Source organism: Lactuca serriola, chromosome 2 (assembly GCF_051521515.1).
Source record: "Lactuca serriola cultivar US96UC23 chromosome 2, Lser_US96UC23_V15, whole genome shotgun sequence".
NCBI lineage: Eukaryota > Viridiplantae > Streptophyta > Magnoliopsida > Asterales > Asteraceae > Lactuca > Lactuca serriola.
In genome coordinates this window covers 174,053,043-174,079,657 of record NC_136409.1, presented here as the reverse complement: position 1 = coordinate 174,079,657, position 26,615 = coordinate 174,053,043, and the positions used below count along the sequence as shown (strand labels likewise).

At 34.2% G+C, this 26,615-nt stretch overlaps 1 protein-coding gene across 1 annotated transcript; it reads left to right on the top strand.

The window, feature by feature from the left end:
* Positions 1-851: 851 nt before the first annotated feature.
* LOC145087458 (squalene epoxidase 3-like) lies at positions 852-3,917 on the top strand. The gene is made up of 7 exons (XM_079025407.1): positions 852-1,369; positions 1,990-2,101; positions 2,193-2,367; positions 2,438-2,606; positions 2,698-3,192; positions 3,275-3,553; positions 3,631-3,917. Exons 1-7 carry the CDS (start codon positions 878-880, stop codon positions 3,739-3,741), a joined length of 1,833 nt encoding a protein of 610 aa, XP_078881533.1. The 5' UTR covers positions 852-877; the 3' UTR covers positions 3,742-3,917.
* The last annotated feature ends 22,698 nt before the right edge of the window (positions 3,918-26,615 follow it).

Here is a 26,615-nt window from a genome sequence, read left to right as displayed (position 1 = left end):
AATAAAATTTCAAAAGTCCAAAACATTAAAGAGATCGTGTAGTCATTTTTTCTAGAAATTTATTTGCCCGTATATCTGAGTTTCAACAAATAACATCTTAGGATAATCCTAAAAAGTATGCACTTATATATAGTCTCATGCACAACATTAGGCGAAGTACTAGTCCCGTTCACTATATTAATAAATCCAAAAGTGAGATATAATGAGTACTTATATACACAAAATTGTATAAGAATGATGAAAATAATGATTTTTAAAAGTTATATTTGGTTGTCAAAATTATAAGTTAGCTTGAAGCGACAAGTGAGTTGATCTTATATTAACAAGTGAGGTGATGTTATGCTAACATTCGAGAACACGAATACACGATAAAGATAGGACAATAAACGATTCCTCAATGTGATCATTCTTCAATGTCAATCGCCTCGAAAATCTTCTCAATCCAACTATAAGTGTTTAAAATAAATATAGAGTCTTGATCACAAAAAGATAAACAATAACCCCCACCCACACCCATGCGTAATCATTAATGACATTATGCTAATATAATGTTTATATATTACATCATTAAAATAAATATTATGGATTTTAGATGTAAATCACAAAATTTATAATGATAGGGGCAAGTTTGTACTTAAAATGAAAAAGAAATAGAATAAAATAAATTAACACACCTCTCACTGATGTACCTTCATGCAAAATGCATGGACCATCTTGTTGAACGTCCATAGGCTAAGCATAAAAGATTATTAAATGAGTGACGTAATTGTCTTTATCGAATAGTACAGGGGCCTAATTTGTAATTTAGCAAACTCAAAATGTTGCCACAACACTTAACGGCTGTCAACTCAGATCGGAACGGAACTATAACTAACAGATGGTTCCTATAAATCCCGCGACATTCCCCATCATCTCCCTGGTTTTCTCCGGTCATCGTCCTCACGTCACTCGTTACACACACACAAACCACAAGAACATCTTAACCACCGCGAGTTACCGATCAATCAACCACCACAGTCAGGAACCACCGCCGTTGATCTCGTCTTCGTCGGCGCCTCAATTGACATCGTCAACAAGGGTGTTGAGAAGTAAGAGGAAGATCATGGAGAATACGATTGATAACAGCTACATTGTTGCCACTTTCTTCGTTTCCTTTTTAGGTTTTGTTGTTCTATCGATTCTAAGGCGCCGTATCAGCTACTCAATACCTTACTCTAAGAAGAATGCTTCTGGTAATAACAACAGTTTTAAGAATCGGAGCGATCTGACGCGTGGAGAGTTCCGTCACCGATACGGATCTGCAGATGCTGACGTCATAATCGTCGGAGCTGGTGTCGCCGGTGCCGCCCTTGCTCATACCCTTGGCAAGGTGAGATTCGATTTTCACTTTATTGAATATTAATATTTAATTTTACATAGCTATTTGTTGCTTTGCTGCTGATCCTGATGTGATTTGGAGAGATGATTCTTAATTTATTATCTATTTTGGATTTTGGATGGGTAGGACGAGGGTAGAAAATAATTTAATCATAATTTTCTCGAAAATCGGTGATACTTCCAAAGAACATTTTCCGATACAAAAGTTAATTAGCTGTTGCATTCAGTTCATGAACAAATTTCAAGCTCACAAGCCATCAGCCGATTGTGATATTCCTTGGATTTTGCTGTTTGAATCTTGGTGCATTCGATAAGGCTGAGAAAGAAGTTCCTAAATCAATCTTTCCTTCAAACACTAAGTTTCAACATCTACTTTATCCGGCCTGTAATTTATATGATCCAATCATGTTACATACATATATATTATCGAAATTTGGAGGAAAACCATGACACAATCTTCAATATTATAACTATTGTTATCAAAGTTATTCATCTTTGAAGCACACAGAAACTTCGTGCCACTTCTGACGATTGAATAGGATGAATTATCTAATCACTAATTAACATCACTACTATTAGTCTAAACATATCTTCTTCAACTGGCTATAACAGGAAGGACGAAAAGTTGTAGTAATTGAGAGAGATTTAACAGAGCCAGACAGAATTGTAGGTGAATTGCTACAACCAGGGGGATACCTTAAGCTAATTGAACTAGATCTCCAAGGTAATACTAATACATATATTCTCAACCTACCATTCATCTATCACTATATAAACTCAAAGAAAATGACACAATTTTCTTATTACAAATGCAGATTGTGTGGAGGAAATAGACGCTCAAAGAATACATGGATATGCACTTTTCAAAGATGGAAAAAGCACTAAATTATCTTACCCCTTACAGAACTTTCATTCAGACGTATCTGGTCGAAGCTTTCACAATGGACGCTTCATACAAAAAATGCGACACAAATCTGCCACTCTCCCAAAGTCAGTATCAATTTTCTTTAATTTTTTTAATTTTTCTTTCTGTATATCAACATTTTCATTAAACTTTCAGTGTAAAACTGGAACAAGGCACAGTAACATCTCTTCTTGAAGATGAAGGAACCATAAGAGGCATTCAGTACAAAACCAAATCCGGTGAAGTAATCAAAGCTTTCGCACCTCTTACAATCGTCTGTGATGGCTGTTTCTCTAACCTGCGCCGATCACTTTGCAAAACACAGGTATGTATGTTTTGACTTTTTGACTTTTTACCAGTTTTCACATTTTGTTAAATTACATTTCTACCCTTCTGAGTTCCATCTGTAAGTGTAGGTTGATGTTCCTTCTTGCTTTGTGGGCCTTGTTTTGGAGAACTGTGATCTTCCATATCCAAATCATGGCCACGTCATCTTAGCAAACCCTTCCCCTATCCTGTTGTATCCAATTAGCAAAACCGAAGTTCGTTGTTTAGTTGATATACCCGGTAAAAAGCTTCCTTCTCTTGCAAATGGTGACATGGCAAAATACTTAAATTCCATTGTTGCCCCTCAGCTACCCGCTAAACTCCATAACGCTTTTGCGGGTGCTGTTAACAAAGGGAACATAAAAACAATGCCAAACAGGACCATGCCAGCTGTTCCCGTTCTTACACGTGGCGCAATGCTAATGGGTGATGCTTTCAACATGCGTCATCCGTTGACAGGTGGCGGGATGACTGTCGCGCTTTCTGACATTGTTGTGTTACGTGACCTTCTTAAATCGTCACGTGATTTTACCGATGCTGATTCACTCTCCAAAAACATCGAATCGTTCTACACCTTACGTAAGGTAAGACAATTAATATTTGTAATTAGTGAAGGAGAAGAAGGGTATTATTGTAATTTTGTGACTTGTGTATATATTTATGAAGCCGGTGGCGTCTACGATAAATACGTTAGCTGGAGCTTTGTACAGGGTGTTTTGTGCTTCTTCTGATGAAGCGATGAAGGAAATGAGGGAAGCTTGTTTTGAGTATTTGAGCCTTGGAGGTGGTTGTGCAAGTGGGCCGATCGGGTTACTTTCCGGGTTAAACCCGAGTCCGGTTCAGTTGGTCCTTCATTTCTTTGGTGTAGCGGTATATGGGGTTTTTCGTCTTTTACTACCTCTACCCTCACCTAACCGGTTATGGATCGCAGCCCGGTTGATTTTGGTAATTACTCGAGATTTGACATGTGTTTAAGTCAATTTTTTTTTAATGAAATGATGTTTTTTTTTTTTGGAAAATAGAGTGCATGTGGGATTATTTTTCCGATTATTAAAGCGGAAGGAGTGAGGCAAATGTTTTTTCCGGCTAGTTTGCCGGCGTATTACAGAGGTTCTTCGAAGAAGGGTTTATAATGACATTTGGAGAAGATATCGGTTGAAGTCAAATATAGCTTAGATTAGAAATCATGTTATAGCAATTGTATATATTTGATTTCTGCGAGTATTAATTGTTTAGTTTGCAGTAACAGATTAAGATGTATTATATAATGTTGTATCTTTGTTTGAAATCGAAAATGTTCTCGTTTAAATGTTGAGTACAAACATCCGGACTAGGAATTCATCTATCACTATTCCCGAACGAATCATTTTTCTACTTTATAATAATTTTTCATGTGAATGCTATAGTCTCATCATAGTCTTACACATCACATGTCTCATAACAATCTATCTAATCTCTTCACCAAAAGATTTTTTAGTACAACTCTAGTATTTAACTCGTTAAGTACTTAATCTAAATCTTTATATACTACATATAGGTATTCATTCAATACCCTTGACATCTAACCATACCTCCATACTCTATCCCTTGACATCTAACCATACCTCCATACTCTATCTTCATCTAATCTATGATGGTTATCTAACACAATACCATCAATATCTAACCATACTTACATACTCTATTCTTAACCACACATACATATTGTATCTTCCATACCACATACCTATTTTATTTTCAACTAAACGTACATACTCTATCTTCCATCCCACATACATATTGTATTCTCAACGTTATATACATACTCTAAGTATACATACATACTCATTTACATGATTATAATATATAATCATAATCTATCCCCATCCAACTTCTTGTAAGTATTTAACATAATACCTTCTACATCTAATCATATCATTCACATTTTATCTCCATTTAGTATACCTTGGTATTTAACACAAACACCACTAACATCTACTTATACACACATAATCATCTGTAAGGTTATAGTTCATATAATCATACTCTATCTTCATATATTAATCTATAGGTATTAAAGATAATACCTTTAACATCTAATCATGCATACTTAATTATATACAAGATTACAACTTATGTAATCACATTCTATCTTCACCTGCTATCTTGTGGGTATTTGACACGATACCATAAACATACAAGCATGCATACATAATAACATAAAGGCATAAAGACATGCATACATAATGTAGAAAAAGAGTGAATTATAACTCACCTTGTTATTTAGTGAAAGCTAACTACCCTTGGCTCCAATCTTCAATTGATGGATCTTGATCTTTCTTCTTTGCTCAAGGCCTATTCATACAACACATCAAGTTTCTTAAAACTTTTCTTAGCCTATTAAGAGATAATATACTCTCTATGTCAAAATGATCACTTAGATGATCATAATTCCAACATCTCATTTTCTATTTCTAAATCTATTCCACTCAATAAATTGAGCATCCCATATTACCCAATTCATTACACTCTAATATATTGCATCAATTTACCACTCTCATTAGTTAGGATTTCAAACCTAACTTCACATATATGGATTTCACCATGAAAATCACATACAAAGTTTGTTCAAAGCTTTTAACCACTCTCAATAACATTATAATCAACTTATAGGTTGGTCAACTCAACCATTCTAACCAAACTAACACATTCACCATTAAAGCACAAAGCTTAATAAAATGGAGAAATTTTGCCTTAATATGGAGAGGATGATAATCATAGGAAGCCACCTTCTCTATCTTCTCTTGGCACGATTTTGGCATCAAAAGCGCCATATCCAAGCTCTACAATCGATTCCCCAAAGAAATGATCAAAAATGAGCTTTTAACAGGTTATAAGTTGTGTGTTGACCTCGTAAACATGCCACGGTAATCTATTCACCGAGTTGTGGTGCGTCTAAAAAGGTCGCAGTCTGCGTCTTGCTGAGTCGCGGTGCTTCTCCCAATGTTGCGGTGCAAAGTATATTGTCATCTAGACGAGACTCTTGTATGAATCACTGCTTCAACTCACCATGTCGTGGCAAGATCTTCACCATGCCACGGTGGTTGTATGACAATAGCCTTCATGGTTGATTTCCTTCCAGCTTTAGGGACAACTTTTCTTCCAACTTCTAACCCTCATAAATTCTTCATCTTAAACCCATTTTCTATGATCTTTATATCCATACGAAGATGGGGATGAGTTCTACAACTCCATTAAGCCAGTTATTATGGACTTGATACGAGTCTTATTTTGTTAAGTTACAAACTTGGCCCAAAAGCATAAAATTCTCATTTTACCGTTTATGGCCAAAATGCATCATCTTTTGCATTTCATTCCTTGAACTCACTTAGTTTATCTTATAAATGTGACTCAAACTTATCTTGGCCAATTTCATGAAGTCACAACTTCATAAACTTATAAAATTCTTAATAATGACCAAATTGCCCTTTTGGTCAAAATTTGACTCAAAGTCAAATCTCTCTAAGTTTTGGATTCTTACAGAAGAGATTATGGTCGACGACTATAAGAGGAACCAGGGTTATGAGATTAGAAAAGATATAAGAAAAAAAAAGAATTTCAAGAAAGTAGCTCTAATACTAAGATACAAAATAATTTTCCATGAATCCTTTCTCATTCTATATGGAAATATTTATTCACAAAACACAAATAGTGTTTAGGCTATCAACAATATGGGTCAACTGCTATAAAATACAAGCACACACATATAAAAATATGGGTAAAAGTTAACATGATGTTGTAACTCGGTTTCGAAGTATAAAATTTTTGAAGGTACCATTGTTGATGTTGATGTCCATAAAAAAACAACAATAACATGCGTCAAATCCCATATCCATTTCAGAGTGATTATTTTAGAGAAAATTGCCGACATGAAAACAATGAGAACATGTTTTGAAATGATGGAGAAAGGGTAAGCCAATGTAAGCACTATAGGAAATGCATGTAAATAAAACATATCCCTACCCTAATAAAAGAAACCATATTATGCCACCTGTCATTTTCTCAACCCATTATTTTTCAAAGTTAAATTCCTATAATACCCTCCTCTCATTTTTAACAATTACCTATATATCCTGCATATATATTAACAACCCATTTGAATGCAATCTTGTGACATTAGGAGGCAATTGATTCCAATTTTTCCTTTCATATCCTATAACATCAAACTTTTAAAATTAAAGCCCATATATCAGCAAAACAAATCAAGGATTTTGCTGATGGTTACCTTCTAAATCTCTCCGATTTATGTAGCTGAAACTTCTCCGTTTGATATTCTTGATTAGGGATGTTTTCAGCTACAATTTTTGAATTCTCCTTTTTAATTATTTGGGGGTCTATTCTTCTGCTAACTTCTTGGTTGAATTGCTCCACCAAATACCAATCGCATCAGAGTAAGCTTTCTCTCTCTCTCTCTCTCTCTCTCTCTCTCTCTCCATACCCTGAGTACAACCATGTTTGTTTTTATACCATCTTTTTGATTGTGTGTGTATGTGATCTGGTTCTCCGCATATAACACAGGTGTTTTCCTCTATTGCTTCTACCAAGAGTTGCCACCAATGACCGATTGACGTTGTTTGCCTCTCTCGGAATATCCCTAAACCACGAGCATCGCTTTCTGTATGTTATTTTCTTAAAGTGACGTTATTGGAATATGAAGATCTCGAAATGGTTCCACTGGAAAATAAAGATAATATTTTTGTTATTATGTTTTGTGAGTGTGAAGCTACATATCCACCTAAAAATGAAGAGTTTGCATCTTGTAACACTATTGTTGTGATTAATATGTGAGTAAAGTTGAGTGGTCTTAGAACTTTATGTCTTATTTTATGGTCTTTTGGATACAATTTTTTTCAGGGCTGTTATTCATGCCTCAAATCATGATGGAACACAACCTTTTTCTTACAAAATAGATAAATTGATAACCAAATTTGAATAGATTAATACACTTGACAGACATTTATGATTTTCTCTTATGACTTTATGGTGAACAAAAGAAGGTGTTAATAAGTTGTTGAATCTATAAAGGTAGGAGACCCTTTGATTGCTGATAACCAAGAAGAAAAAGATAAACTACTAGAAGAGCTACCTAGAAATTTTTTTTTTCATAATATACATTATTATGATTATTATACATATTATCATTATTCATCAAAAGGTTTTTTTGACATGGAGTAGGAGAGACTTAAATGCATTAACAGGAGCTCGTGTGAATTATGTTCGAGTGAAGTGTGAAATAGAAGGGAAATCAGAAGAGGAAGTTGAAATATATGTTATGGCCTTTTAGAATGAATGGTAAACGTCACTTTTTTTTTTAATATCACTTGATTGCTTATCGATTTAAGAAATCGTTGATTCATTTCAATAATTAATTTTGCAAGAGGAACTTGATGTTCTTTATGTATTTTAACTTAAATATAAACCATTAACATGGTCCTAACATACCAAATGGTAAAAAACAATTAGGTTGAATGTAAAGCTGGTCCCTATGGGACGCTAACATGTGCCCTAATGGCACCATCGTTTTTCATGTTTGTTTTACCTTTCATATTAATTGTTTTTCTTTTGTTTGATAGATCAAGTCGACCTAGCTATCATATTTATTAAAATCATAATTTTAATGAAAATTTAAATAATTAATATAAAAATCTAAACAAAACTTATATCTTTCTAATTTAATAAAGTTTTATATTTTTTTCATTATCATTTTTAATTATCAATATATTTTTTTTCTTACCCGTTGTTTCCACGGGTTGTAACCTAATATGGATAATATAGCGGAACGGAGATACATACAAAACTATTTAAAATAAATATAATTAATAAAGGGGGTGCAAACGTTAAACGAAAGGAACAATCTTACAAAAAAAAAAGAGGAACAAGGACTTAGGATGCCTACTTTTATGGTTGTAAGTCTCAATCCCTTCTGTTTTGTGTAACTTTATCATTTTTAATTCGTTCTAGGATGTTATCTTCTCCCTGTACCATCCGCAGTAATCATCTCCACACTCTTAATTGGAGACGTCCATAGATAATTTACACTTGTCCATATTTCCAATCTTACTTCTCTCTGTTTTTTAGTAATCAACCCCACTCCCAATGAACAACCTATTGTCAAATTTAGAATCCATTCAACAATGTTTTATTGTATATAAATAATAAAATCCTCATTTACCCAACTTACATCTTTATCTCATACCCCTTTATTGGAAAATATTCATAATCATACAATATAATAGACCAAACTGTCATGCTTAAGCAATTTCCATTCACTTTCAATGTGACCTTGTTATTCATGTTTTTAATTTGCTAAAATGTTTAAAACATTAACATAGATCAGTTATAAATTAAATAACAACATCATCATCAACGATAACAATGGGTTAGGGGAGGTAGATATCGACAATTATGCATCTATAGAGGGTCGAACAACTACATCACATGGATAACATCTGATATATGCCAACGATAGACTGTAAACGATATGAACAAGGTGAAAGTTAGTCAAAGTGACTAGTAAGACATAAATATGAGAAAAATCATAATACACACGTAAGGATTTGAGAAGATGCAAACGAGAAAAAAAATGGGGAATTAGTTAATGCGAGCACTAAAAAAAATGACTAAATCAGATAGAACATATATATAGCAAGAAACAAGCATGAGCAATAAATACCATAATACAAAATATTAAAGGGGTGAGGCTACTCATCTAATCCAATGTTTTGCATCTACACCCTCGTACCTGAGACTTAGAGCAAGCTCTTTCATGTTAAGCCTTGCACTATCACATCACTTCCTTTTAGGATGTTATCTCTTCCTCGAACCAGCAATGGCAATTAACTTTGCCCTTCCTACCGAGATGGTGGTGACCTCATATGGATATGTCCATAACACCTTAATTGATTTCCCTTATATTTTTAATGATCCATGTCCCTCCAACAAAGTTATACCATAAATCTACCTCAATATCCTTATTTATTCTACCTCTATCTTCCTCTCGTAGTCCTTCTTGGTTGGGAAATATTCATATTTGTACAACATGATAGACCTATAAGCTACCTTTTAAAATTTATCCTTCAGTTTCAAAGGGACCTTCCTATAACTCAAGACTATCAAGGTCATCTCCACTTTTGTCCAACTTGTCTTTATGTGATGGGTGGTGTCTACCTTTACACTCATCCCTAATGGATGATAGACCCTATATACTAGAACCTCTCCTACACGATAAGAGCTTGATCCCCTTAACTTACATATACTCCTTCATTATTTGTTTCCCTACTAAACTTGCACCAAAGATACCTCATTTTAGAAATGTTAATATATAACTCTTTCTCGTCTAATGTCTATCTCCATATGTCTAAATGAACATTTAATTCAACTCTATACTTGGCCACTAAGGCAATGTCATTGGAAAAAAGCATACACTAAGGCACTTCCTTTGGATCTTGGAAAACATATCGTCTAAGATCAAGGTAAAGATATAAGGGATGAGAGCCAAGCCCTGAAGAAGCATGATTTCGACTGAAAACGACATCTTGTCTCTAACAAGGATCTGAACACTGGTTGTAGATCGACATTACATATCATGAATATCCATGATATAGCTCTTGAGGACCCCTATAGGCTCTAAGGTCCTTCACGTCGCTTCTCAAGACTGTCATACGTCTTCCCTAGGTTGATGAACATAATATGGGTATCCCTATTTATTTTTATATATTTATCTATAAAATGTCTAAGGAGGAAGATCGCTTTCTTTGTTAACCTCTTATAACATCCCAATTTTTCATTTTTATAAAAACAACATTTCATTTATTCGTGACAATTACCAATGTTTTACATTTAAAAGTCATTTATCTTATTTCAGAATACATTGAAAACAAGTTGCCAATGTGTGTGTACAGTCGAGCTTTGCCCTTCTTATTATTTGATGGAGTACCTGAAAACATTTAATATCAACTGGGTAAGCGTTAGGCTTAGTGAGTTCCCCAAAATATCATATCCCATAATACATATACAATGCATACACATAATGGCCTTCAGCTTATAGTTGGTACACACCTTGGATTTCAGCATATAATTAGTCCTCCCTACATAGCCTTCAACACGTGGATGGTCCGCCTGTCCTTGTACTTGAACATAAAGCTAGCCCACCTAAGTTTATTGGCCTTCAGCACAAGGTTGGTTCGCCCTCAACTCCATATCTATCAACACACATATAACAATAGTCTACATAACAGGCAACTAACTATCCTAGTCTAATTGCCTAGGTGCATAATACAAGGTAACTATATCCTAACATACATATGATACATACTAGAGTATACAATATAGTGAGAAGAACTCATCTAGACAATTACTCCGACGATTGACAGATATCCCTCTGGCGTAACGGGTAATACGTCTAATAGATATTACCCTAGAATACTATAGCTTATCACTTCCTATGATAATCTCATAATGAAAGCTAGATCTATCACCAATCCCAATGAATACCGTGAGTTCTATCAAATAAGATTCAGCAAGGCCGGACAGTTGGGAGGCAAGACTATTTCGGCATATAGCCTTTCTGAAATCCAACAACCAAGCCAATATGACCATTCTAGACAAATGTCCCCTACGTAGATCAATTAGCATTATAACTAGAATTAATGATAAATCTTATTTATATATCCATAACAATGCATATGACTATAAATATAAGTTACACTTTAAGCTGTAACACCCCGAATTCCCAGGTATTATTTATTCTTGTATTTTTGGGTGATTTGTGAGGAGACTCGGCGAGTTGGAGTCCAAACTCGTCGAGTAGGATCGCGGTTTTGGGCGCGGGTTCGCGTCTGGACTCGGCGAGTCCACGCTGTTTAATGAAACCCTAATTTCCAGGGTTTGAGACCTATTTAAAGGGGCTTATGGCCGTCATTTGCGGCCACCAACCCCTAGAGAGAAACCCTAAAGAGATTTGAGCGTTTTGGGAGAGAGAAGAGGTCATTGTTGACCTTTGAAGCTTTGTTTGGCAAGGCAAAGGAGATTCTAGCTAAGAGAAGGCAAGGGAGGTGGACATCTTTCGATTTTGGAGCTCAGAGCATCATCTTGGAGGTATATTTTGGCTCCCTTTTTCTGTTGTTATGTTGAACATGGGGGTTTAGGGTTTCTTGACCCCTTTGTTGGTTAGATTTGATGTCCATTTCGTCCCTATTTGTGATGAGGCTTGAGATGAGATCCATAGAGGTCCAGAGAAGCTTTATTCCTTAAGCTTTATGAGGGTTCATGAGAGTATTGGCCTAGAGTTATGAGATATGGGGCTAAAACATCATTTATGAGCAAATAGTTGTTGTTTAAGCACCAAGGTTTGGACTTTACGTGATTATCATGCCTGGGGAGGCCAGATCTATGATTGTATGGAACAAATCTGACCTCAGAAGTGAGTTTGAGTTTATGCATGGCATGGACTCGCCGAGTCTGAAGAACAGACTCGGCGAGTAGCATGAAGTTTGCCCGTAACCACTCAGCGAGTGGTCTTGCCGAGTTGAGGGGTCGACTCGGTGAGTCAGGGAGAGTCAAGGGGGGTCTGAGTCAAGTCGGAACTCGCCGAGTTGTTCTTGAGACTCGGCGAGTTGAGTCGTGGTGGCCTCGCGATTCATGCCAGGTGGAACTCGTCGAGTTAGGGAAGTACTCGACGTGTCAAGAGAGGATCCAAGGGAGTCAGTGGACATGTATAGACTCGCCGAGTCGCCCTAGTGCACTCGCCGAGTCCGGTCAAAGTTGACCGTTGATCTTGTTGACCTTTAGGGTTGAGTTCAGTTGTATTTATGGGTGTATTACTTTGTGTGATTAGGCGGAGGCTAGATCACATTTATTCCGAGACATATATTTACCGAGATACCCGAGGTGAGTCTTCTTACTATACTTTACCTAGTGTGGTAATAGAGTTCAGAGACAGAGTATTATAGAGTTATATGCCAGTGTGATTGCATGTTATTATGTGTTGTGATTTTTTGTGATATATGATATGCATGATTATAGAGTTACAAAGTTGGGACTTTCGGGTCCCTAGAGTTAGGGCCAGAGGGCCCACAGAGAGTTGGGGCTGGAGGGCCCCACTGAGACACATTGACCAGAGGGTCAACAGAGTTACAGCCTCGAGTGGCTATTATGTGATTAGTGTGGTATTTTGGGGAAACTCACTAAGCTTATGCTTACATTGTTCAGTGTTATGTGTTTCAGGTACCAGTGATGACTGCGGGAAGGCGCCGCCTTGATTCATACACACCTATGGGATTGGATGTATTTGATCTTGGGAGACATTTGTGATTTGAAAACTTGATGTTATGACATTTTGTGAATGAATGGTTTAATTAAAAACGTGTTTTTGAAAAGTGAAAAATTGTTTTAACTTTTACGGCGTTACATAAGCGTAGTAAGTGTAGCCTAACTTACAGAGAGTTTCTAGCAAAAACAGGGAATTGCGCTGGAAGAAATTCGATACCGAGTACACTTCCATTTCTCCGACTCTCTGATTCCGCAAGGCCTTGCTAAAGTAGTTGGAAAATTAGAGAGAAAAAGGTCAAGAGACACGAAGGATTTCCAGAGATGTTCTGGAGGAAAGGGATGTGAGAAATGGTTGAATTCGGAGGTTTATATAGACAAATTTGGGATGCACGTCGCGCACATTGTCTGGTGTGCACTACAAACTTGTTCGAGGGTGCTGACGTTGCGTCGTCTGGGTGGTGACACGTTTCAGAATCCTATGGCGCGTCAGAAGCGCGCCGCGCCTCTTGTTTGGGCGCGTGGTTGCGCGTCAAAAATGTTGATTTCTTTAAAATTCATATCTTCTCCACAAAAGCTCCGTTATCGATGTTATTTTATATCCACGCGTAGCTATCAACGAGATCTACAACTTTTATTTAGACTATGTCTACTAATTATCACTTTATTTTTAAAACTATATTTTAACATGCTTAGACTTCTAAACTCCGTTTAAAAATCTTAACTTGTCCATACGAATCTCATTCTCGACTTTCTTTATATTGATGAGCTCCTATTAATTAGATCTTCAACTCTCATCTAGATTGTTTTTCTTCACAATCGACGAATTTTGGTTCAGTTTCTGTGTCGCACACCGCTACGTCGAAACTTCTAAAAATCATAACTTACTCATGCAAAGTCAGATTTGGACGTTCTCTATTTGCACACTCTCGGTTTTATGACTAATATGACTTTCGTTTAGATTCCTTAGGATAAGAAGCAACCCATATAAAATTCAATTTTTACGATATGCTAAACTGTGTCGGTTTAATTGCGAAACTTCAAAGAAGCATAACCTCTCTATATGAAGTCGGTTTCGGGGGTTCTATATATCTATGAAAATCGTATTGACATTTCCAACATGTTTATGATGATTAATTTGTCTAAAAAGTAATATATATCCACTTCAAATTTTATAAACGACGGTTTATATTGACTTCTATTTGAATGCGAAAATGGGTTGTTACACCTCTAATGCATGAAATCGAGTTGTTTTTTCAACACTAACAATTGATGTCAAAAAAAAAAATTTGAATTTTTTCCAGCACAAAAAGATAGAATATAAAAATGTTAATGATGAATACCCTCGTTATCCTTATTACTAAAAATGTTAGCCACCAAAGGTGTGGGTTTGTTGGAGACAAAAGATGCAGGTTTAAGAGTCGAGTAGTGGTGTGTAAGATAATTTATCTAAAAGACTTATAATAAACTTAATTTTTTTTAAAGTTCTATGTAATTAGGTTCGTATACCGAATTCAGCCTAAAATCCATCTAAAATTTAATACTTTATAGAACCAAGTTTATTTGGTTACAACCTTCTTCCATTTGTATCTAGATTGATCGACGGGACCTAGTCATAGACACCCGTGCAAAACAAGATCCATAAGCATTTCTTGTAATAACTTCTACACACATGACAAATGAAACATGAGATATAACACATAACACATTTCTATCTACAAGGATCATGTTTATAGCTCCAATATTTCCTTTTAGCTCCTTGATATGAATCCATCCCATTTGATTTGTTGATCCGAGGTTTTTCATTTTTTCTAATTTGTAATCTTTATTTATCATCCCACAATTTGTTATTCATTTGTTGTTGTAGGAATACATATTGGTTTGTTTTGGCTGCTTTCATGTAGATTGTTTGGTTTTGGTTGCTTTTATGCAACTTGTTTTTTTTTGGTTTCTCTCATGCAGATTGTTTGGTTTTGGCCGCTTTCATGCAATTTTTTATTGTTTTGGCTGCTTTCATACAGATTGTTTGGTTTTAGCTGCTTTCGTGCATATTATTTGTTTTTGGCTGCTTTCATGCATATTGTTTGGTTTTGGATGTTTTCATGCAGGTTGTTTGGTTTCTTTGCTTCTCTTGAAGATTGTCTGGTATTGTTGCTTAGATGAAGATTGTTCATCGCTACTCGCACATTCAACTTCTCTAAGCATTCTAGTAGCGGTGAATAGTCTTCATCTAAGCAGCAATATCAAACAATTTTCAAGAGAAGCTTGTTTCCACCACATTGTTTCTTTGAAGAAACGAAAATGAGAAGTTGAGTGTGCCTTGCAGATATGAAAGTTTACTAACGCACACTTAACTTCTCATTTTCGTTTCTTTGAAGACAAACTCTCAATGCTTGTTTCGACCACATTGTGACTATAAGGGGGGATGTCAACATAATAAGTTATTTGGGCTTGTTTTGTATTGGGCTTTATGTAACTCATTAGCTAGTTTAACCTTAGATAACTTTCCTATTTATTATCTTAATTATATTTCTTTGTATTTATAGTTTTCTATCAACAATGTAACCTTATCCATTTTCTCTCTATATTATTATTAGTTCCTTGTAGATTGTTATTAGTTTACACAAAGTCCTAAAAATACTTCTCTTTCAGATATCTTTTAGTTTTCTTGATGCTTCTCACAAATAGCCATTTTAAGAAGGCTAGGAAATTACGTGTTTCTCCTTTAGTACAATTGTCATTGTCAAATTGGTAACTTCATGAGCTCTCACCATTCCAACAACACGTTCTTCCCGCAATTTTTTAGTATCCATCATCATTGGTCGTAATAAATTTGTATGCATTTCAAGTGACTCTGGATATAGTAATTAGCATGGTTGAAGTTAAAGTTGTTTCCTAATTCTACTTCATGATCTTAAGTTTCTTGATTACCAAATCTAACAGATCAAATATCCATTTTTTTCGTACAACTTTGGTTGATGCACATTTGATGTTAAAACTACAATTCCCGTTTTAAAGAAAGAATTAGGTAATAACATGAACAAACTATTACATGTGGGACTGGACCCGATATGTACTTGCTCAATTATCTCCTCAATTAACAAACTAATACATCACACATGAATAGGATGATGAGCCCTATGATATAGACGATGCTAAAATTACCACACAAACCAAAATCATTTTATCTTATTGTAATTTCAGATGTAGTGACTACCTTTTAAGATTTTGTGATTTTAGCTTATGTTGATAAATCAAGAGCTAAAGTACAACATTTGTCAAATTTCGTACACCTGGTAATGTATAAAGTTTCATTGGTTACTTTTATAACTAAGTTTGTCCATGCATGTTTTATGAATTTATGAGGTTTTAATATCATTTTGTAGGCTAAAAAAGAAGTGCAACATGAAACATTGAAGAAAATGAAGCATCATCAATATGTTCAATGTGACTGATTTTATGCGGTAGGAATTTGCTTTGGACAATTGGGTTTGTGTTTAGAATTTTAGTAATTAAAGTAATGAATGACGAGTTATAACTTTCGGGAATATTATAATATCCTTCAAAGCTATTTACAAGAGAAACAATTATTTCAAAATATTCCAAAAAAAACCACATCCTCTCCCATAAGACGACTAAAAGATTTCTCAACTTTATAACCTAATTACACAAATTGGGGACTTATCTCCACACAACTCTAATCATATCTTGAACCTCAATTATACATATTTGGGACTCCAAAAAATCCATATCCTCTCCAATAAGATGTTTAAAAAAATTACCGACTTTATAACCCGACACTAAGAGGCCTTAAAGAGTCTGTATGAAAAAATGAAAAAAATTTCAACATTGACCCGAGATGGATCTATGACCCACTCACTATCCATAGTGATACCACAAATAGTCATTTGTCAATGTTTCTGGTTAAGCATATCATGAAAAATCTCTAGAATTATCATTCCCTCCGCCTCCAACGAATCTTTGATTTTTTGGTTTTTCCATAGCTTCAAGTCACCCAATTTTTAACAAATGTAATTATGATGTAGGTGTCAAAATATGGTGCCAATCCCCTATCTATGAGTGCATCAAACTCGGTGATCTTTTTTTTTTTGAAAAACAATTTCTAGACCAAAATCATTTATTATATTCTAAGTAGAGATGCACAACCAAACCGGATCCCTAATTTGAAACTAATCCGATTCGAAACCCAGATTTGACCAAATTGGATTGGATCCATCAGATTCTAATCCTACAGGTAAAATCAGATTTGATATCGGATCATAAACTGGATTTGCTCAAACCCGGATCCAAATCTGCCCCAAAATCAGGTAAAACCCATCCAAGATCGGTTCAAATCGGTTTGAAATTGGATTCAAATTTTGGCAGGAACGAGATCGGATTAAGATAGGATCGGATCCTGCATTTATACACCTCTAATTCTCAGCATATCAATTCTTTAAACAACTTTTCATAATTATAAGTTTTATTTAGAACCATCATTTTATTTGATGGACCTCCCCTTATTTCACTAGAATGGGAGAATGTAACTAAAATGAACCAAAAATGAAAGAGTTTAAATGGAATTGAACCCTAATCTACCGACAATTTCTTGAAAAAGATTGGATAATGATCACACCATTTACGATACAAAATAATTCCCAAGGGATCTAGAATTATTTTCACAAATTGAATCGGGCAATACATTTCTGGTCGCTTTTACTCATATCACTTAGACCTGACGGTGTGTTGAGCGAAAAGAGTGAGGGAAAGCTTCCCCCACCCTAAAACACCATACCGTAGGTGAGAGAAAAGTGAGGGTAGTCTATCCCTCACTCTCTTTCTTCGTATGATTGGTCAGTGTTGTTGTTTTCAGTTATTTTTAATATTTATTAAATTATATACCTACTAAAAAGTTATAAAAAATATATTAAAATTCATGGTTTTTAATTTCTACACAATGAGTATAATATTTGTATGAAATATACTTTTAAAAAACATATAAAAAAAGTAAAAAAAAAATTCACACTCCCAATGTTTTGATGAGACAAAAAATAAAGAAAAAATTGATGTGGCAAACAAAAAGTAAATGATCCTCTCCACACACATCTACGGTCTTATCATGTCTTTTTTATTCATCTTTGTCTGTAAAAGACATTGATGATGATGCTTTCTCGCATCTTCACAATTATGAAAATGATATTGAGGATGATGCTTTTTTACATCTTCATAATTATGATAAAGACTTTGAGAATGATATTTTTCCGGATTTCGTTCCAATTTTCAAATTCCAAAATCTACTTACTGGGACCAAAAGATTTGTCAATATTTAATATATTTGTCTTTAGTGTAACAAATAATCATAAAAATGTAACAAGAAACATGAATGGATTGTTAAAAATTCAATGATCAATAATTACTTTACTATTCAACATAATAACCTGTAAAGTGTGACGATTTTTTGATTTATTTATATATTAATATTTTCAGGTTGAGTTATGGTTTATCTCAATCATATAAAGATGGAAATAGTGCAAACACTGACCAATCAAATTAAACTGAGTTGAGTTTATAAATTCTACTTTAAACCTATAAGAGTGCCAAAACTAGGCCATTTACCTGTACTTAAACATATAATTTTTAATAAATTTTATTTATATTACTTAGATAAATTGTATTTATTCAGTTATCTACCATAATAAATAAGAATGATTTTTCCACATTTCATATTCTCCTTTATTTTAACACTTGTCATTTTTTAGATTTTTGTAAATTATTTAATATTCACTCGTCATTTTTATAGTTTTTTTTATTCAAATTTCACCTATGTCATCTCATATTAATTAATTTTATAAATATATTAAGAGTAAATTACACGAATGGTCCCTATGGTTTAGGATAATTTGCTTATTTGGTCCCTAACTTATTTTTTTAACTCGGAAGGTCCCTATTGTTTGTTTTTGTTACGCGCTTGGTCCCTGTCTTACGTAAAAAGACTATTTTTCCTTTGATTTTCTTAATTTATTTAAACAAACACACCCCCAACCCCAACCCTTCACCTTACCTTACCTATCCTGTCATTTTTTCTCTATTTAAATAATACTTTTTTTAGGTAAGACAGGGACCAAGCGTGTAACAGAAACAAACTGTAGGGACCAAGGGCATAACAAAAACAAAGAGTAAGGACCGTCCGAGTTAAAAAAATAAGTTAGGGACCAAACGTGCAGATTACCATAAACCATAGAGACCATTCGTGTAATTTACTCATATATTAATTAATCTACATAATAACTTTCCATTTTTGAATTTCTCTTTATATTAATATATTAGTTAATGTATATGTATATTAATGTAGATAGTAATTACTTAGATAGTACATTCCGTTCATATTAATTAATTTTATTAGTATAAATTAACTAAGATCAAATTACATAAATAGTCTATGTGGTTTACCAAATGTCACAAAATTAGTCCTTACTTCTTTTTATATTAATATGGTCTCCGTGGTTACCAAAACTTGCGTGAATGGTCTTTTTTTTTTGCTCGCAATGCTACTTTTGGTCTTTTTAATAAATCCGTGTAATACACGGGTCTTACACCTAGTTATGTAATGTAATAGAATGTATTTATTTTTGTAAAGCTTATACAATTTATTCTATTAATTGGTTTTGTTATAATTTTCATACCATACTGTTAAAATTTACATTTTTAGGTTTTTTGTTTTAAATTTAAATTACTTCTATGATGAACAATTTAAAGTAATTTTTTTTGGTTTTACGTAGAAAAGTACTATTAGTTTGAGAAATTCTTTTATAAAGTCATAATTTTTTTTTAACAGAAAAGTCTTATTATTTTGAGAAATTCACATAATCTGTGATTTTCTGTTCAAAAAAACTTTTTCGTTAATTTGGACAAAATATTAAATTAAAGACTTCTTTGCTTAATTTCTTTTAATATTTTATCAAAAAAAATTCCTAAAATAAGAAGACATCTTTTATGAAACCCTTTCTTTTTTCTTAATATTACATAAGTAAACATTGGAACAATAATTTTGAAACTTAATATTACATAAGTAAACATTGGAACAATAATTTTGAAAAAAGAAAATAGACTCTCTTGAGCCTGGCAACCTGGTTGGGCTTATTGGACCACTAGGAAACCCATCTTTTTTAAATAACCAACAATAATATATGGGATTTCAGATTGGGCCGTTGGTTTATTGGATAAAATAAGAAGGTAAAATTTATTTTCTTTCAAATCGGTTTTGGGAAAAAAAATTATGAACCGGTATAACTGGCTTGTAAGTTGTAAATAGTCTAATCCGGTTTTCAACATTTTTTTTCAGTTTTTCACCGGTTCGGTTCATAACTGATATCAATGATCTGACCATAAGTCAGTTTCCAATGTCTGAATGTGAGATCCTATTAAATCTGGTCGGATCAAACCAAACCGAACCATTTTCCAGAAAACTGGTTTCATTCAATCTGGATTTGGATCGGATCCGGATATAACTCAGATAATCGGTTTTGTTATGCACCTGGATTTTCTAGGAATCATTCTAGACCTTCGAGGCTTCATGCACCTTTGATGATGCAAACGAAGCTGACAAAGGAGGCAACATTGAGGAAAACAAAATGGTATTAATGGAGATAGAAATGAAAAACAATAATATGAATAAAACCCACTTTCCTCTTGCGATTGGGACAAATATTTTATATTTTGAGATCATTTTTATCTTCATCCTCATTACATGAACGATATTAATCGTATTATTTGCATTATGATTCTTCAAATCAAACACGTCATTTGTGTTTATGTCAATTGATTATTCGTTTTGAATCAAATATAATTTGACATGTTGTCTATTACATTACACTTGACTATTTTGTCATTCCCGGGTAACGTGAGTTAAATATATAAGATTGAAAAGACCGAGTGAAACGAAAAGAGTATTGAGTTTTGGTCAAGTGTTGGTTGGTGCATGTTAGCATGTAGGGTGAGGTGGATTTTACACCGAGGGATGACCCATGGTGTCACCTTGTCCCCCTCATCCACATATATATACAAAATATTAATTCTCCCATTGGCCCCACTTATATCCATCACACCGACCTATCTCAAATAATGAACACATTTACATTTTTTTTTTTACTTTATATTGAGAAATGTATAACCTTTTTTCCAAAAAAAAAAAAGAATTGATCTTTGAAGAGTTAGTCCATTGTTGACCTGTTTTGATACGTTACTCATCCAAGCCGCATAATATATGAACATTTTCCACCTATACATAATATAGTACGAAGACAAAATAGAGAAAGAGAGAATATGGATATTATATAATGTTTTATGAATAGGTTCAAGTTGGTCGGTTGAAAAAATTTAGAAAGAGGATTGGTTTAATATCACCTTTATGTTTATTTTTAAGAATGGAACATACCGATATGTTTCTATAAGAATTTGGTTGAACAGACTAAATTAAATAAAAATAAATGGAGATGATGCTTTTTGATCACCATAATGGATCTTTGATAAGTTTGTCTCTATAGCTTAAATGGTGTGGTTTTATTGTTTGATTTCTGCTAGAGCATCTGTGCTTCTTAATGGAAGTCCGTGAGAGAAATTTCAACTCCAAAAAGGTCTTAGATAAGGTGACCCTCTTTCCCCATTCTTTTTTCATTTTGGTAATGAAGAGTCTCCATATGGTTATACAGGATGCTATTGGCGATGGTATGTTTAAAGGAGCTCATATTGATGGTTTCATTCCAATTTGCCACATTTGTTTTATGAGGATGATGATTATCGATTGGAATAAGGCTAACATGATTAATATGGTCACAATTCTCTATTGTTTCTATTTGGTCTCTGGTTTGAAGATTAGCTTGGAAAAATCTAATATTTTTTGTATTGGTGTTAAGTGGGATGAAGTGGTTGAGTACTCGAAAATTGTAAGATGTAAATCGGGAAAATTACCTTTCACTTACTTGGGTCTTCTATTCGGTCAAAATATGAACACGGTGAATGCTAGGAAGCCTATTTTGGAAAAAAAAAATTAGAGGAAGATGTCGGCTTGGAAAGTTTCTACTCTTTCTATTGGAGGAAGGTCAGTTTTAATTAAATCTATATTAGGTACTTTGGGAATTTATTACATGTCGATTTTTCTTATTCCGGTTTCTATTGCAAAAAAAAAAAAATGGAATCTTATCGCTCCAATATTTTTTTGTGGGTGGGGGGAGAGACTTGGATCATAGAAAAATGCATTGGTTAAATGGTAAATGGGATTTAGTTTTGGCGGATTTAAAGAATGGGGGGCTAAATATCGGAAGCTTGACAACTTTTAATTTTGCTCCCCTTCAAAAATGGAGATAGTGTTTTTTGACATGTAATGATCTACTATGGGTTAAGGTTATAAAAGCTATTTATGGAGTTAAAGGAGGTTTCAAGCTGGGTACAAATATAACACGTGGGTATGCTCATTGGGCTAAAAGTGTTGCTTCGTGTAATCGGTTGAAGGAAAAAGATATTGTTCCGGCTGCCATGTTAACAAAAATACTTGGGAACAGGTCTAATATTCAATTTTGGAATGATCTTTGGATTGGTGACCAATTATTATGTTCTCGGTTTCCTCGTCTTTTTCATTTAGAGACGGAGCCAAACTGTTACATTCAAGATAGAAAGTTGAGTGATGATTGGACTTGGTGTTGGCGTCGTCCTGTTTGAGGAGGGAAGGAAAACACTCAACTTGTCGATTTATTGAATGTTCTTTTGGATGTTCATCTAATAGATAAATGTGATAGTTGGATGTGGAATATTGGAAAAAATGGGGTTTTTACTGTAGCGGATGCTAGAAAGTGGATCGATCAAAAGATTTTGCCAAGTGTTCCTACTCCCACCAGATGGAATGGATTTGTCCCCCAGAAATTTAATACTCTTGTGTGGAGAATTCGCTTAAATAGATTTCCGACAAGGAGTAATCTCGATCATCGTGGAATTGATATTCTGAGTACTTTATGCCCGATTCGTAACTTTGAATTAGAGCAACTGGATCACTTGTTCATTAAATGTGAGGTGGATGTCTGAACTTAGGATGCAGTTTTCAAATGGTTAGACATTCAACTTATATCCTTTGATTGCATTAATGGTTTATTTGATCTAATTGATGCGATTAGAGGAAGCACCAATAAAAGAAGATTGATAGATGCGGTGTTTAACACATCTCTTTGGTACTTATGGAGGTTTCGTAACGATACAGTTTTCGAAGACCGAAAGATGAGAAAGGATAGTATTGTTAATTCTATAAGAGAATACTCTTTTCTTTGGATTAGTAATAGATATAGAAAGTTTACTTTTAATTGGAATTGTCGGATGCAATTCCCTCTTGAAAATTTCTAAGATTCTTCTTTCTTTTCCTCTAGTGTCTTGTTAGAGTTTTAATATATTTGTGGTTAGTTTTTTCAATATATATATATATATATATATATATATATATATATATATATATATATATATTATGAATATTTTTTATGTGTTTGTATTCGTCTAAAACTATATTTTGTTTTGGTCTTATACATTATGTTTTTTATGCATTTAGATTGTTGTATATATGTATGCAGGAAAATAAAAATAAAAAACATGAAAATTCTGCAAACCATATAGAATAAGCGGCCAAATCGGTTGAATTGGGAACCGGTCACCAGACGGGCTCAACCAAAAATCCGGTTTTAAAACATTGGATCGTATCTTGAATTTTAATAATTCATAAATGTTTAAGTTTTATAGAATAAGAGTTGTATAATATTGATAAAATGATCAAAGAACTGCATGGAGAACAACATTTTCTATTAATATCATATATATCTTAAAATGGAAAACGACATATTAGCCCAACAATGTATTTCAAATTTGCTCATTAAGCCCCTTAACTTAATTGCTTGCTTTTTGAGGGAATAAAGTTGTTTTTGTCGGGTCTAATTGGTCCTTTTTGAATTAATGAAGGGGTAAGCCGGTGACTTCTTTTCCACCTCATTAAAGTTGTCAACGTGTAATTGTTGACTGTATCTCGTTAGGGTTTTTAATTAGACCAATACCGGCAACACTTTATTCATCATTTATCCTTCAATTGTATCCATTTCATTCCTCCATTTTCTTTCCTCGACCATGGATGTCTACATCGTTGTGGATGTGAACTTCCAATGTATATTTGCCAAGTACCTCATACGATACACCGACAGTATTAATCAAAGGCTGGTGGACATTGATTTCGAACGCATAGACATGGACGAGTGATACGCATTCATGGAAAGATTCACAGAAAAAAAAATGTGAGTAGCTCTATTACTATCTTCCTGATGTTATTTTTCCAAAAGGATTGAGGTTAATTATGAATGAACTTGAGTATGCAAAATTTATAGTCATTGCGTATGAATGTGGTGCTGAAATCCTAATTTATGTAGATCATTTCGGTAATAGTAACATGTATGAGTGGTCGAATGCAGAAAGAGAGGAAGAAGTAGTTGATGATATACAAGTCGATGTTGAAATAGGTGAGATAGGGCATAGGGTTGAAAATATCAACCCTCACTTTTTTGAAAAATGATAATGCCCCAGATTGTGAGATAGGTGAGAATATAGGTCATCTTGAACCCGTCCTGAGAATAAAGCTGAACAAGCTGATGTTGTTGATGATATGTCAAATATTTTAAATGAAGAACAACACTGGAAGGAGCAGCAACCTGTGTCAGGTATGAGGTTTGAGAATCCTAAACAACTCAAACACATGCTATGTGTAACGCTCGTAGATTCAGGCTAGACAATTAAGATATAATAAGCAATAAAAATGAATTTTGATAAAAGATTCTTTAGGATAAATACTCTTAACCACAGTTATAGGGTATGTGATAAGGATTCCGTAAATATAAAAAACACCTAAATCTGACTTCGACAGTATATGCTTGTACTAACTATTCATTGAATCATAGACAACATCACGTTTTATAACATCGAGTTACTGATGCGTGTTCGTACTATCAATGTACAACCAACTCATAGTCAACAACTCATATATCTAGGTTTGAAGACATATATGATATTATCGTCTCACGATCACTCGAGATGAATTCCATGAAGTGATACAAGTGAGTGTGGGTTTAATCCAATACTCAGACATAATGAGCACTCATAATGTTGCAGCAAACTTTGCTATGTCTAATACCATTCAGACAAATCTACAAGCCAAATTCATGACAGTCTTGATTCAATACCTACTTCCAACGTATGATCGACTGTGCATAGTTTGTTTAATATAATTATTTTGGAAGTCAAAACATGCAAAGTGAAACAATAGTAAATGATTGACACAAGACAGTACCATACTAGTAAATAAAAACACCTTTTATTTAAGCATCAAATGTCAATTACATTTCAACTATTACAAGTTTCAAGAGCTCTCTAACCATTAAAACTAATATCATCCTTCAGCCCAATGGGCCTCGCATGCTGTAAATGCTTAACCCTACTCAGTCCCTTCGTGAGGGGATCTGCTGGGTTCTCATCTGATGATACTAGGGATGAAAATGGGTCCAAAATCGGACCGGATGGAACCGAACCCGGAACCGGTTAACGGGATTTTGTAGAACCGGAAACCAGACCGGTATATAGGAACCGGTTCTAGGTACGGTTCCGGGTAAAGTGGGTCTAGAACCGGAAAACCCAGAAACATCAAAGTGGGTAGGTTGGAACCGGATAAAGTGGGTTTAGAACCGGAAAACCCAAAATAACCAGAATTTTTTGGTAATTACTTACTACTTAGTGGGTTGAACTTTGAAAATTTTCATGTTTATATCCCGACTTTGGGTGACTGTAACTCATTGAATATGAAACCAAAATTAACAAAATTATAGTCTAAAATCATGTACAAACTCTAATATACACTCTCGAAATAACCGCATGTCAATCTGACTTTAAACGAATGGGATTTTCATGTGTTAACATTTTCACATAATACAAAGTACAAAAACAAATAGCTGAAAAGTTGAAAATTTTCATTTTTGATATCCCGGCTTCGGAGGGCTATAAATCATTGAATGTTAAACCAAAAATGACAAACTTATAGTCTAAACTCATGTACAAACTGTACACTACAAGTTGGAAAAAACCACATGTCAAACCGACTTCAAACGAATTAGATATGCATGTTTTAAAACTTTCACCGAATACAAAAAAACTGAAAAACTAAAAACTTCCAGCTTTGATATCTAGGCTTTGGAGGACTGTAAGTTAATGAATATAATACTAAAAATGGAAAATTTATAGTCTAAAATCATGTACAAACTCTAAAATACATGTTGGAAAAAACCGCATGTCAATCGGAGTTGAAACAGATGAGATATGCATATTTTAAACGTTTCACAAAAACCGGTTCCGACCCTAAAAGTGGTTCCGGTTCCAAACATCGGTTCCGGTTTTTAGGCCCGATTTACCCGGACCCGATGGACCCAAACCCGGATTACCTGGAACCCGAATAAAGCCAATTTTTTAACCCAGAACCGGAACCGGTTCTATATATTCCGGTTCTAACGGTTCCGGTTCCGGTCCGATTCCGGTTCCAGTTTTCCGGTTCTAAATCTCATCCCTAGATGATACCCTATTTTCCACGATGAGTCCTTCTTCTATCTTGTGTCTTATGAAGTGATATTTCCTATCAATGTGT

Coding starts and splice junctions, on each gene's coding strand:
- LOC145087458 (XM_079025407.1), top strand. CDS start 878: ATGGTTCCTATAAATCCCGCGACATTCCCCATCATCTCCCTGGTTTTC. Junction 2,368..2,437: donor AAATCTGCCACTCTCCCAAA/GTCAGTATCAAT, acceptor TTAAACTTTCAG/TGTAAAACTGGAACAAGGCA. Junction 2,607..2,697: donor GATCACTTTGCAAAACACAG/GTATGTATGTTT, acceptor CTGTAAGTGTAG/GTTGATGTTCCTTCTTGCTT.